The 14,135-nt window shown below is 34.4% G+C and overlaps 1 protein-coding gene across 8 annotated transcripts in view; it reads right to left on the bottom strand.

The window, feature by feature from the left end:
• Positions 1-14,135, bottom strand: part of chb (CLIP-associating protein) — a 391,332-nt gene that overhangs the window by 23,821 nt on the left and 353,376 nt on the right. For 5 of the 8 annotated variants that reach the window (XM_083142339.1, XM_083142340.1, XM_083142345.1 and 2 more), the window contains 3 exons: positions 13,404-13,524; positions 7,540-7,677; positions 1,743-1,805 (listed from right to left, as the gene is read on the bottom strand). In XM_083142339.1, the coding sequence (XP_082998465.1) occupies positions 1,743-1,805; positions 7,540-7,677; positions 13,404-13,524 (322 nt within the window). The remainder of the gene's footprint in view (positions 1-1,742; positions 1,806-7,539; positions 7,678-13,403; positions 13,525-14,135) is intronic. The other 3 variants (XM_083142341.1, XM_083142344.1, XM_083142346.1) reach the window with 3 other exon arrangements.

Below are 14,135 nucleotides of genomic sequence, written 5' to 3'. Positions count from 1 at the left end.
ATATTTAAACAAATCTATAAAATAGCTGTCATTTAAACACAAAATACATTTTTTTCACACAATATTCATGAAAAAAAATTAAATTTTGCATATTTCCAAGATAATTTGACTCCCAAACGCAGGAAAATTATCAGTGTGATACCGATATGATGTCATTGTTATCAGTTCAATCCTAATACTAGTGGGAGTTGCTGATATTATTGTAGTGTTGCACAACAAAATATTTTTAGAGAAACATTTTCAAGGCAATTTGCATTTTTTCTTTCACTTAAATATAGAGAAATATTAATGATGGATGCGGTAAGCGGTTTAAAATTACTTACATGAAATTTAGAAATTCTGCATTTCCACATTGCACAATTTAATGGTTAAATCTATTAATTTCGAAGATCCTCTGTCTTCATTCACTAAGGGATACACACGCCAGCGACGCCAAACGGGAGAAATTGCAACTACCGCTGCCCGGGAACAAACAAAGCAGTCACGCGGTACCATCTTCACTCCAGATGCCGTACCCCTAGTGAATGAAGACTATTTTCGAAATTAATTGACCATTAAATTGTGCAACGTGGAAATATTGAATTTCTAAATTTCACGTAATAGAGAAATATATCGTCCAATTATTTAATGTACGAAATGTATGTGTTGCTATTGCAATCTACTTATGAAAAGCAGGAACAGATTTCAAAGAACGTGAATGAGTGCATGGGTGGTTGTTGCAAGTCAGTTACCAGAAATGGTTGCCATCATCCAACATTAACCAATGTTGCCACTTCTTTGCTAACACATCCAGGGAAGAGTTAGTTAAAAAATCATTTCCAAGAGCTGAATCAAGGTGTCTCCCAAAATAACAAATCCAAAATTCTCGACTTATTCTTGCCTTTATTTATTTGACACCTATTTAGGTAAAGTTGGACATTAGCAATTAAGAAAATAAATGTTTATTAAATGAAAATCTGTTAACCTAAAATAAGGCCAGTTATGAAAACTGAAGCTGCACTTAACAAGACGATCAGACTTGCTTTATCTGTTAATGCATCCTGGACTGTATTTGGCAGAGTACCGAGGCTCTGGCGTCTGGACTTACAGCGTATAATCTTATGTGCAGCTCGTGTTTTAATCCTCATATATTTGTGGTTGTCCCTTCATCCATCTTACTGCCATTCATCTCATCTACGCGATTAGCCAAAAGGGGCAGAAAAGTGAAGTCAAATAAACTAAATCAATCAATTAATCATTGTGATGGCAAAAATTCTTGACACAAGTATAATTTCTTGACTTTATATTGACTTTTTGACCTACTTGTTGATTTCTTTACTTTTTCTTGACTTTCATGACTGGTTGACCCTGTAAATACAAACAGAACTATGGCACACCAAGCATATTTCAGAATTTTGTTCTGAAATTTGCAAGGCATTTGCACACATTCCCCCTACTACACCGTAAAAGAAGTGCAACACTAACATAAGAGAAACCACCACTGCAATTACAAATGTGCTAATCATGAAAAATTCCTCAGGTACTTACCACGCTAACAAACTCAATTAAATACCAACATATTAACATGAATATCAAGCAACTAACAATCTCATTCTCAACCACTAAGCTTAATATATACATACATACATACATTCTTAGATAGACACACAGACTAGATCCATGGCTGAGAAGACGAGAGACATTTCAGGAGATAGCACATCATGCCAAAAAACAACCCGTGTAAGCACAGAAAACATGCCTACCTTATTCAGAGGTTCCCAAAGGTCCCTGTAGAGTCTCTGTTGTGAACCACTCCATGAATATGGCTGGGTTAGTGGAAAATAAATGCCATCATCAGAAATAAAAAAAAGACAAAAAAAACCAGCACACATTCGGCTGCATACTACTAGCTTACATACACTGAGAAAACAGAGGAAAAAAAGACAAGCAACATTGACAGCCCCGTATTAAATGATAGGTCACATGTACATGAAAAATATATGTATATATCTGTAGCTTCATACAAAATCATCAAAGAATATATATATGTAGTATATATATTTAAAAATAGAAATGAGTTCAATAGATCAGTTCCAGTATAAAGCAAAAGCAATAAGGGCTGCTCGAATAAAAATGCTAATAATTGTATTTAATTTTTTATAAAAAAAAGGCCTTAGTGTGAATAATACCACAATGATATGCCACAAACTATGAAAAAAGAAACATTTTTTTTTTAACTTACACTAATGCAATATTCAACTCAAGCAAAATTTACATAAATTTAACTTGTATTTATACAAACAAGAGAAATTATATGTTTGTTCTTCAGAATTAAAAAGAAAAAAACTACAACCGTGCTTTCAAAATATTCAACAGAAAGTTGGGAAAAAAGCTGCTTAAGACATGTGCAAGAAAAATGAAAAACAACCCTTGTCCATCATGCCTTTCAAAGACAAAAATATATTTATAAATAAAAACTAGAGCAAGCAACAGCCACTAACTTGAAAATAAAAACAAACAAAAGATAAGGGACAGTTGAGAAGTATGAATGCAAATATTCATGCTTGATACTCTATGTACACAAAATAATTTACACAAACAATAATAATAAGTAAAAAGAAGTTTCACAGAAAAAAAATCACAAGATGAAGGCCAAAACATTGTGACATGTATTACAAAGAAAATGAAGTAATAAAGTTGGAAGGTTGCCATTATTTTTATGGTGAATCAGAGTGAAGAGGCATATATGTAATGCTCTTAACATAGTTTATGTGGTGCTCAATTAAAAAATTAAATAAAATTTGCATACAATATGAATTAAGTGAAAAAATATAAATAAAACCAATGGTTTAGTCACAAATCATAACTTGTACATTAACTTAGGGTCTGAATCCATAATTATAGAATTCTGAACCAGTACTTTTATCTTATTGAGCTACTAAAAGAAATTTCGCTTCTTAGATACAATGACATATTGCAACATTCTGTCACCATTCATCCATCACATGTAGACATATGAATCTACTGTGTGATGAACTCACTTCTTAAATCTAATTTGTATTGTGAATTAATTCCTTGTAAAGTGTTGTGAGTGTCAATTGTATATTGTTGAGATTGATAGATCAGAAACCGCTTTAACTGTATTCCTCTAAACGTCAAAAACAGTGTGAACAAATCATAATCATGATATGATTAGCTCTGTAAGGAGTTTATTTCTATTAAAGAAATTCACAGAATTACGGTCCTTTCCTTACCAGCAACTACCACACTGCTTTTATTATAAGCACTATAAAATACCCTAAAATTTAACGAGCCTGAACACACAGTGGCAAATCTGTGCATAATTTTTATCAATATTTCAGATAAAATCAAAGAGCACATATCCTAACACATAAAGTATACAGCATACTGTAAATGTATTTCTAGATTAATATATTGGTCGTCAAAAAATGCATGAGCAGTCTAGAGGGGAAGAACGAGCGAGGGGAAATCACTCCCAATCTTTATTATTATATTCTGATAATGTATTGATCATCAAAGACAAAAGGTGATTTTCTGGAAAGGTATGTGCTGCATTCTCAGTCAATAATGGCCTTTACTCATCCTAGTAATAAAACCCTGACTTCTTCAGGTTTTTAAATATTTTTACACAAAATTTCCAGATAATTTAAAACCTTTACTCTCTTAGGTTGATTTGCATGACTTTTTTTGTTTCCCAGTATTTCCATCTCAGTGGAAACCTTGTTATTGCATGAAGGCAATGTTGATTCAACTAAATCTTAAATTCTCTGTACTCTCTCTTCTTTACTTTTCTCTGGAAATATACTTGATTTTAAAATTGTATATACTGTTATTGTCTCTTAATTAAATGTTGTTCATGAGAATATCTTATCAAGATGGTACCGATTAATCAAAATATAATGATTATGGTTAAATTAGTGTTAATTTTTACAGGCATGTCTAAAAATTTACATTACATGAAATTAATAGGGCTGAGCTAATGTCATTTTAACCTGACACCAATGCTGATATTCATACTGATTCCCATGGACACAGACACCGATACTTGAAAATCTTAACAGTTCAAAGTAGCAGTATATTTATACGAGGGCTGCTAGAAAAGTTTCTGCAATCAATATGAAAAAAACATGTGAAATTCTGGGAATGGCTTTATTGTTTTTCAAAGTATTCACCCTTAAAATCAATACACTTTTGTATACGCTCAAACCAATTTTGAAAGCATTTATTTCCACTCTGAAGCTGATACCTCAGAAACCGCTGTTCGGAATACATCAACAGCTGCTTCAGCGGACACAAATCTCTCACACGCATCTTATTTTTCATGTGTGGGAAAAAAATGAAGTCATTAGTTGATAAATCAGGTGAGTATGGACAATGAGTCATTAATTCGACATTTTTATTGGACAAAAAATCAACAATTTGGTGTGCGGAGTGGGAACTGGCCTTGTCGTGGTGAAGAATAATGTGAAGATTTGGGTTTGTTTTACGCAATTCGTTGATGACCTCTGGCAAACAAATTGTTGTATACCACTCAGCATTTACAGTCCTTTGATCTTCTAAAGCTATTGTTGCCACATGTCCGGTATAACTGAAGAAACAAGAAATCATTTGCTTGCAACACTCCTCGAACGAACAACTTTTGTTGGTTCTTTGAAACACCCTTACAGTGGATTGCTGTTTAGTTTCAGGTTCTTATGAATAGATCCAAGTTTCGTCCCCTGCAACGATGTAGTACACCAAATTTGACTTGCCTCGGTTGAATTTTGTGAGCATTTCTTTACACCAATTTACACGAGCCTGTTTTTAAGCTTCGGTCAAGTTGTGTGGGATCCAACAACTTGAAAGTTTATGTACGTTCAGATGACCATGCAAAATTGTATGTATTGCTTTCATGTCAATGTTCAAGGATGCCTGAATCTCACGGTATGTCACATGCCGATCTCTCTCTCAATCATTTCACGCACAGCATCCACATTACTGGCAACAACAGACGTGGATGGACGACATTCACGAAATTCATCACTGAGAAATGTGCGACCATGCTGGAACTTGGAAAACCAATTGTACACAGTGCTATTGGATGGTGCTTCATCCCCAAAAGCCAAATTAAGTCGCTAGATGCATTGTTTCGGTGTTAAACTACACTTTAAATCATAAAAAATCATTGCCAGAAAGTGTTCATGAGAAATTTCCATTTCTCACACGAAACTGCTGTGAAAAATAAATGAATAGGGTTAAACAAACAATCCAAGATAATTTAAACATAAAAAAGTTCTATTCTTCCGATTTTCATAATAGTGGAACACTAGCGCCACTGTTGGTGGTAGTTTGCAGAAACTTCTTTAGCAACCCTCGTATAAGTTTTAACATGCAAGTTTTCCATATCAAGTTACCGAAGTTTTGCTATAAAAATTCATTACTTTACACGAGATAAACATTTAATCAAAATATATTTCTCCTCTTAATGCTCTCGCAAAAAATAATGAAAATTATGTATTTTCAGGTTATTTCGAGTATGCGGAAGTGCCACGTGCCCCTGTAGACTTCGCAAGATGCACAGACTCTGGAGAAGTATCAGCTCAACCCTAGTAATTAATCCATAAACTTAAATTAAGAATTCTTTAAAAATTTATTATTTAGTGTAATAATTAATATACTCATGAACTGTGCTTATGTATCTGCATACCTGTTTATTTAATTTGATTAATTTCAGTGATCCATCCACATCGGAACTCATAGTCGTTACTACACACAATATCTTACTGCATCTAAATTATCGTAACATAAATAGTATAATAAAATAATATACTTTAGACATGCCATACCTCTCATGGATACATTTTATGCCTATCATTTGACAGGAATTTAAGTCATAACTAATTTATCAATACAACTTTGCATTATTATTTTCATTTACTTAGATGATTTTTATGGTTAGTCTTTTCTTACAGCAAAATTACTGTACAAAAAAAGAAAATGTTATTGACAAAGAAATAAGGCAGCAATTTATCTTGCTCCACAAAACAATGTTGGTGTAACTTATCTTTTAATTGCAAATTCAAAGTACAATACAAATGGGAACGAGCAAGAACTGTCCATTCTGTTATTAAAGCCAAACCTCGACACACACATTTTTCAACAAAGCAATTTAAATTATGAAGTCAAGATGTTCCAGTTTTTAACTTCAACATGCTCTCCAGGCTTTAGCATGCAGCATCGGAGAACCTACCTTTATTTGCTGCTATCAACATGACTCCAACAAGAAAGAAAAGTATATTCCATTTAAGAACTTCCATTTGACTCTCATCTGTTAAATGTACGATTTCGTTCCTATTCTAATGCTTTTTATTATTCTTTCTAAGTATGTAAAAATATACAAGTTTTCCAAACAACTTTTGACATTGGTTACTGCCCTCTTTCTTGGTGTTCAACTAGTATTAAATCTTAACATGCCATTTTGACGGTAGCAAATCACAAATGAGTTTGCTTTTACTCATTATTTTCTGCCTTCCGTACACATAAAGATCAGCATCAGAACATGCATACTTCTTCCCTCTTCAATCTTACTCATCTACTTTCTTAGTAATAGTTCCATAAGTATGCATTTTCCGCCAAATGTGAAAATGAAGTTTTTACTTTTAATTATAGATCTCAAACAGTACATTTTATAGACACCTGGAGATTGTTACGTATGTATGCTAGTTAATGAAAGGCTAAAATTTCTAGATAAAAATGACTTTTAGTGATTCTTACATGAACACAGTTCAGCAGTGCTCCTTTGCAACATAATTTTAATTCAAGTCCTAGACTTTTGGCCTGCAGCAGAAAAATTCTCCGAAATTCCCCTCCTATGATATTCAAACATTCAGAAATATTTTATCTACTTAGAAATAATTAGTTCTAGAGATCCATGAACAAAACTATTATAGATATCAACAGTGAAAGCTAACCACATGAAGAATCACTTGAATGCTCTACACAAATGTCATTTTTCACAATTTGGAATATCAGCATTATTCAAACAGGGGAATTTGCAGAAATGGCTTTGTTGCTGTACATGAAATGTCCTCCAGAAGAAGCATACTTGTGACATATGTAGGAAATACAAAGTGCATTTCAACTCGCCATTTAAAAAAGTAGTGAAGAAAACATGTAATTTTGTACAATGCCCAGAAACTGTAAGCTACATGCACGTGAAAATTACACAACACTTTTCAATACTGAAGATACCTATCAGTAAGACTACAATCAATATGAACTACATATTAAAGCAATATCACGTTTACAGATAGAGAAGAATGAAATTTGTATGTCTACATAATACAAGAAAATACATAAGATATATGTTCATTATTTAGTGCAAATAGAGTATTGCAGCTGAAGCTTATTGAAGAGCATGCACGACAGATATAGCTGAATATGTGTGCAAGAACAAGATACCAGTAAAATGATGCTTTCAGTGCATATAATTACATAATTACAACCTTTCTTACGTGAGTCCTTGTAAAAGAGGTAAACACATACACAGATGCAACTTACATCAGACGGCCGCCTATAGGAATCAAAAGATCTTTCGGAGCACACGCTGGAAGTTTCGCTGTCGTCCGAATGGTCGTCAAATGGCCGGTATGCTTTCCTATTGGGTGTTCGCTGGAAATCATCAAAATTGTCAAAATTCTGTGGATTAAGAAAGGTTATGTATTACTGCAGGTCTCCCTCTGGTGTTAGTGACGACACAAGTTGATTCACTCATGCACAACATGCACAACTGCAAATGAATTTCGTGAAGCGTGCCATTACTAAAAAGACGATAGCATTAAAGCATTTGATAGATAAATATCCCTCAAATTATTTCTTTTCTGTATTAGCTGAGATTTCTTATTTAAGTGCTGCACATGATTCACAGAACAGCACACAAAACATGCAGAACAGAAGCTGTGTAAATATCACAACAGCAGATTGCTGTTGAGAGTTATTTGTGAGAAACACTGACAAAGCATTATTGAAAATATGAACGTAACCAATAAAGTGATTAACAGTACACACATTAACATTTGTTTTAAGCCAATTTTATACATAGGTAGGCTGATCGGGACTGGACCTAAGGCATAGAATGGGATCTGAACCACTTCGAATTGAACCTAGGACCCCTTGATTACAAGGTGGCAGCGGTACCACCATGCCACTGGGGAGGTCCAGCAATATACATGTAATGGAAGGCACTATATCGTTGTAATAAAATTATTCTAACTAAATATTCCTAGATAGCTTCATATTTTCATTCATCAGTGCTAATTTGCATCTGAACATAAAATAGAAGTGAATATAAGTTTGCGACATTGTTTCTTTCAACAACAGTGATACATAGATTATATCTCATTCAGTGCACTGCACCATGCCATGAAGGTACAACAAAAGGTGTGGTGGGAGTGTCCCCTGCATATTGCCAATCTTGGCTATGGTGGAGGTGATGTTAACAGCACAGTGCTCTGACTGCCTTTATACCCTCCTTCCCTACCTTCTATCTAGTAATTTGAGGCTGAGTGAGCCACAGAGCTGTTTTATGAGAGGACATTATTGGAAGAATCTCCACCTGAGATCACCCATACCAGGAATCAAACTTGGGGTTTCCAGGTGGGCAGTCAGATGCCCTATTGACTACATCACTTTCACAAAAGTGAACATATAATTCATATACAATAGTGTCATATTGTTCTCTTGTACAGGAAACCCTAAGAAATGTGGTTTTAAATTTCATTTATGCAATACAGTCAACTCTTAGGCACTTTTATTTCTTTTCCACACATATATACACATAACTGCTTATGAATCAGCTCACAATCTAATAAATATACTACAAGGAAGTACCCATTAATCTGCAAAACTGGTTCTTATGGTGTTCTTATGGTGTTTCAGTGGCAACTGTCACTATCCTCTTGGGAAGCTGTGGTCTATTGGTCTGTGGAAGCAGGCAACAACAGTGTCTAGCAGCAGTCCACACACACAAAAAAAAAAAAACCTCTCCAAGCAACAGCACAACAGGTTCCCAAGAGGAGATAGTGGCAGCAACAACCGGAATTAATAGAACAGTAGAAAAATCAATTTTGCAATTATGTGAGTACTTCCTTTTAGTGTATTAATTTGCTATTGCAACTTTTATTCCCTCAAACATGAAATCTCTGATATTTGTAATATACAAACAGAAAAGTTTATGGCATATTTATTTTGGGCATGAAGAAAATGCTACAGTGTTGCCACTACTAATGATAAAATTTGTTAAATATTGGTTTCAGAGTTTTCTAAACAAATATTGCCCAATTCATTAGTTTTTTACATGACTAGGTAGCTAAAAGTATAATAATATATTGACCATGCTACTGAAAATTATTCATTAACATTCTGCAGATGCAATGAAATCTTTAACTCTTCACATCTAACACAATACAAAGAATTTGCCTCTTAATTCTGCACTCAGATGAATTAGTCAGTAGTTCAGATCAGATGCTGGAGAATTTGAAGATCTCATTAGAAATACACACATAATATGGACAGTGTAGATCATAGCTCATCGGAAGTTGAAAGAAACTTGAGACCAATACCTAATGCCATGGTGATTGACAATTCAGATTTTTCAGAATGTGTTATTTTTTTTGTTCTAATTTCAGAACTCTTCAAATGTACCAAAACATTACATTGGGTAGCTTATGACCTTTACATTGCTTTGAGAGGATCAAGGGATTTTATGAGCTTGATGTGATTTAATTATAAAAACAAGTTGCCTACAATAATATTCAAAAACGAAAACTCATGGATTCATGGTTCCGAGTTTCAGTTTCCATCATTGCATCAAATTCTCTACATTTTATGCACTATTTTGACTCACTAGTAAAGGAATTAACTATCAATGGAAACGAATAAACCATGCACACACACACACACACACACATACATATGTGCACATACCACACTCCACATCAATCACTTCACTTAACTTGAGCATGCAACATAATAGGTGCATATGCACTTAATAAATTTATATAGCTTTCAGTGCTTGTTCAGTTGTATATTGGCATTTGAAACATAAATTGTAAACAATGTGACACACGTAACATGCAGAAACTGGTAACATACAATTCCGAGCTTCAAAAGATTCCAATGCAATAGTAGTGAATCCAACAAACCACAAAGAAAAATTGAAGAGGTTTTCTCGGGCAATCAGCTAGGTGATTTCCGGAAAGGATTCAGAGTTGTTTTTTTCCCCCCCCCCAATCGAACAGCGCTGCAAAGAACACACCAGCTACATAAAGAATTTTCATCCTGAAAAATCAGGGTTAGCTGAACATTCAATCCAGGAGGGCCATAGAATTGACTTCACAACCACTGAGATCATCAATAAATCATCAAATTACTGGGACCGTCTCATCAAAGAAGCAATAGCCATACACAGGGAAAAGGACAACCTCAACAGGGACACGGGACTTGAACTGGACCCAGCCTGGTTAGTGATAGTCGACTGGGAGCGCGGACGTCAGAGAAACGCCACCTGATTGGCCCGCCATCTACACCAGACCCCTCCCACATCACATACATATAACGTCACCCTGACTTATCTCTGCACTTCTTTCCCTGAAGATGAGAGTGATGTTAGCTCTCGAAAGCTCGGAAGCCTTTCCGGAAATCACCTGGCTGATTGCCCGAGAAAACCTCTTCAATATTCGCCGAAAGGAAAGCTTCAAGAATTATTTCACAAAGAAAAAGCTCTAAACTTCACTAAAAGAAAGAAGAACACAGTGTTCTAAAAATTCATTTTTTTTTTTTAGTGTTAGTTTTCTCCTCTCAGGTTAAATGTGATGAAAGTGGATGAGCAACATGTTATGTATAACAGGTGCGAGTCCAAATACGTTGGAAAACCCATCCCCTGGCCAGACCTCTAAACCAGAACCTTTGCTGGCGAGATCATGTGACAAGCACTCAATGTGATTGGCTATAAAGGTGGAAAGGTCATAGTGTATGTCGTCATCATAATCATGAATAACCAAATAATATTTTTATGGAAAAATTTGAATTTCTGTGAACATTTGGGTTCGTCATATGGAACACTAAAATACTGAAACATACTACAGGAAAATAGAATTGTAGCAATACATGGGGAAGTTTTTTTAAGTTCTCTTTAGGCTTATTGGGACTGGAACTACAGTGTAAAGTGGGATCTTAACCACTATGTGCCTCCACCAGGGATCATACGCAGGATCCATTGATTGCAAAATATTTAATGTTAAACTTTGTTCTTTTGTATGGATATAATACTAACACAAGACTTAAGAATGACTGGTTAAGACTATAATGATGTAGTCTGAAGTGTGTAATAACATTAATACTTGTCTGTCATATCTGTCATCTATGACAAAAAGTAATTAATGAAAATTCTGTCAAACAATGTGAATTGAAGAATTTACATAACTTGTAAAGAACTTTACTTCTGAATGTATTATGAATCATTAATTGAAAAATTGACTCTTTAACTAAGCATCAGCCAATTGCGTTCATTATAAATAATAAATGCTTTGAATTAATTATTTAATTTGGGAATGAATTTAAATCTTCTCTTTTATTCCTTTAAATCTGATGCTATGACAAGAAATTTTAATGAAGTACGAGATGTTCACAAGCACTATGAGGAGATGAACAGAACAAGCCATCCGTTAAAGGTTAACTAATTTTTTTCAAAGGATTATAAATATCAATTTGTAATGCACATGGTATTTTACAATCTAAATATTTAATGTGTATGAAGACACCTGCTAAAAGTAACTTGTGTGCTCAAGTGGAAAGGCTAACATTAGAAAGTTCCCTTAAAGAATGCTGAGAGAGAAACTTTTTTCGGCTTATACTTGTGAGCTGTGGAATGATACTGCCAAAACATAATTAGAATTCAGAACAGAAAAAAAAAAACAACTTTCTCCTCACAGGAGAAATAATGTCTTGGAAGATTACGCATAACTATGCAGATATTTTCATAAAGGTTTACATATTCAGTTAGCATCATGTACAGCAATATTAACAATGCATGCCACATGAAACCATGCTGTTAATAAGTACATGCACGAACAGCTTTTGCATCAGCAAGCAACGGGAGCCTGAATTTTCTAAATTACACTATAATACATACATTCTAAAATTCGGAAAGGAAAAGCAATATATATATCTTGCATAAAAATTATCTTTTCCTCATACTAACTTCCAATAAAAAACACACATAACTAAGGGTAAAGAGTTATCCACTGCTACATTTGACTTTATCTACAATGAGTAGTATAATGCACATTAAAAAGGGGATGATGGCAAAGGAAGGGGGTTATGTAAAATTACAATACAAGAGCAAGAAAATTTCATTCACTATTTCTAAAGTATAATATTTTAAATAAAATTATGTTTACTTTGATAAGCTTACTTTTAGTAAATTACCTATCTCCACGTAACCGCCCAACAGATATCTTTAGATACAATGTAAAATTACGTTACCTTTCATAGTTTTAATGAAAAATACATTATAGTAGGGATGGGCCAATATGAAATTTGGACCGATACCGATAAAGTATGCGCCCGGAGGACAATAATTAAGAAATAATGATTGTTACATAAGAATGAAAACATACAGCCATAACTGGAGTAACGAAGCAATTGGCAGTTTCAACATCAGCTTAAGAAATCATTTGAACAGACTGGGTATGTATAATGTCAGTATACAGTATGTAGGTTATAATTGCTGCAGTGGATAACACCATATATACAAAATCAAATGCAAGAATCTCATTCGGGAAATATATTACAAACACTAGACAAAACATGCCAATAAATTTCTCATTTCAGACAATAAAAACAAGTTTTACAAACCTAAAAATCGTTTCACTAATAATAGTAACAAAAACTATACCCTTAGTAACTAAATTGATGCAATTCATGATCACTTTCTCAAGGCCTATGAATAAAATAAAACAAAATGCCAGTTATAACAGTTTATACCAGTGCTCTTTTTCTGGTGGTACGCTGTCCCGGCACATTTTTTATAGGTGATAATTTATCAACATACCATAATGTTTTGAATAGTTCTTATGATGAACACAAGGACAAACAAACTAGAACAGTACCGGAACATTTCTTCTAAGAAAGAAAGCACTGGTTTTTACTAATAATAGTACTTCCACTACGAACATGGTTATGCAAGAAATCTGCAAAAATTTTACGTTTCTATCAATTCACTTTTCAGCAGTACTTTGCTACCCAAAATATTGTTGAAAGTGCAGAGAAACCACAGAACAAGTAAAGTGTCATGAAGATCATGGGGGTGGGGGTATTGGAAAATACGGCTGTAAGAGAGAGAACTTGGTTACAATGTATATTACCAGGGCATCTGCAAGTGCAGACTCTGCTTCCCTGCTCTGCTGAAGGATCTTCTGGGCCATCACTGGCCTTGCAGGCTGTGGAGGCCTCTCTGATTGAGTCATTCCCAGCAGTGACCTACCCCTGTGGTACAGAGAGTAAAATGATTAATTCTAGAATACTTAACAGCTTACTTCATCTCAAAGTTAAAACTGCGACTTTATACTTTGTATTCAAGTAAAGAAGCAATAGTCACCCAAATAGACTTGAATTATTCATTTTTCAATATAAACAAGACTTAACCTTTACTCGTATTTTGGTCGATATTTCGACCATGCAGCTGATTACAAAATTCCTGGTTTTTATCATCTTGATACTTTTCTGTTCGGTCGAAAACACTTACAGTGGGTTAAACGAAGCTTTGGCACGTCATGTGGATGCACCCCCTCCCCCGAGTCCAAAGTTAAGTATGGAAGTTGGCGCGAATTTTAAATTCGTACACTTATTTGACAAAAAATGTTATAACTGGTTGACTTTTGACCAATCTACTTTGGGTAACTTTTGTTTTGCAGCTAAAACATCAGGGCATGCAACCGTGCAGAAATCAAAATGCCAAAGCCAATAAGAGGGGTTGGGTGGGCCACGCCACCAAACTTTCAATGAAAAATTAACAAAAATGGGAAGTTTGCCCCCTCTTCCACCGCTATTTTGGGAAGGGAATGCAAACTTTAGCCTTATTTTCAAAATATGGTCCT

The sequence above is a fragment of the Lepisma saccharinum genome, chromosome 21, assembly GCF_977018435.1.
Source record: "Lepisma saccharinum chromosome 21, izLepSacc3.1, whole genome shotgun sequence".
Lineage (NCBI taxonomy): Eukaryota > Metazoa > Arthropoda > Insecta > Zygentoma > Lepismatidae > Lepisma > Lepisma saccharinum.
The sequence above is the reverse complement of the archived record's forward strand: the minus strand, read 5'-3'. Positions and strand labels throughout refer to the sequence as shown.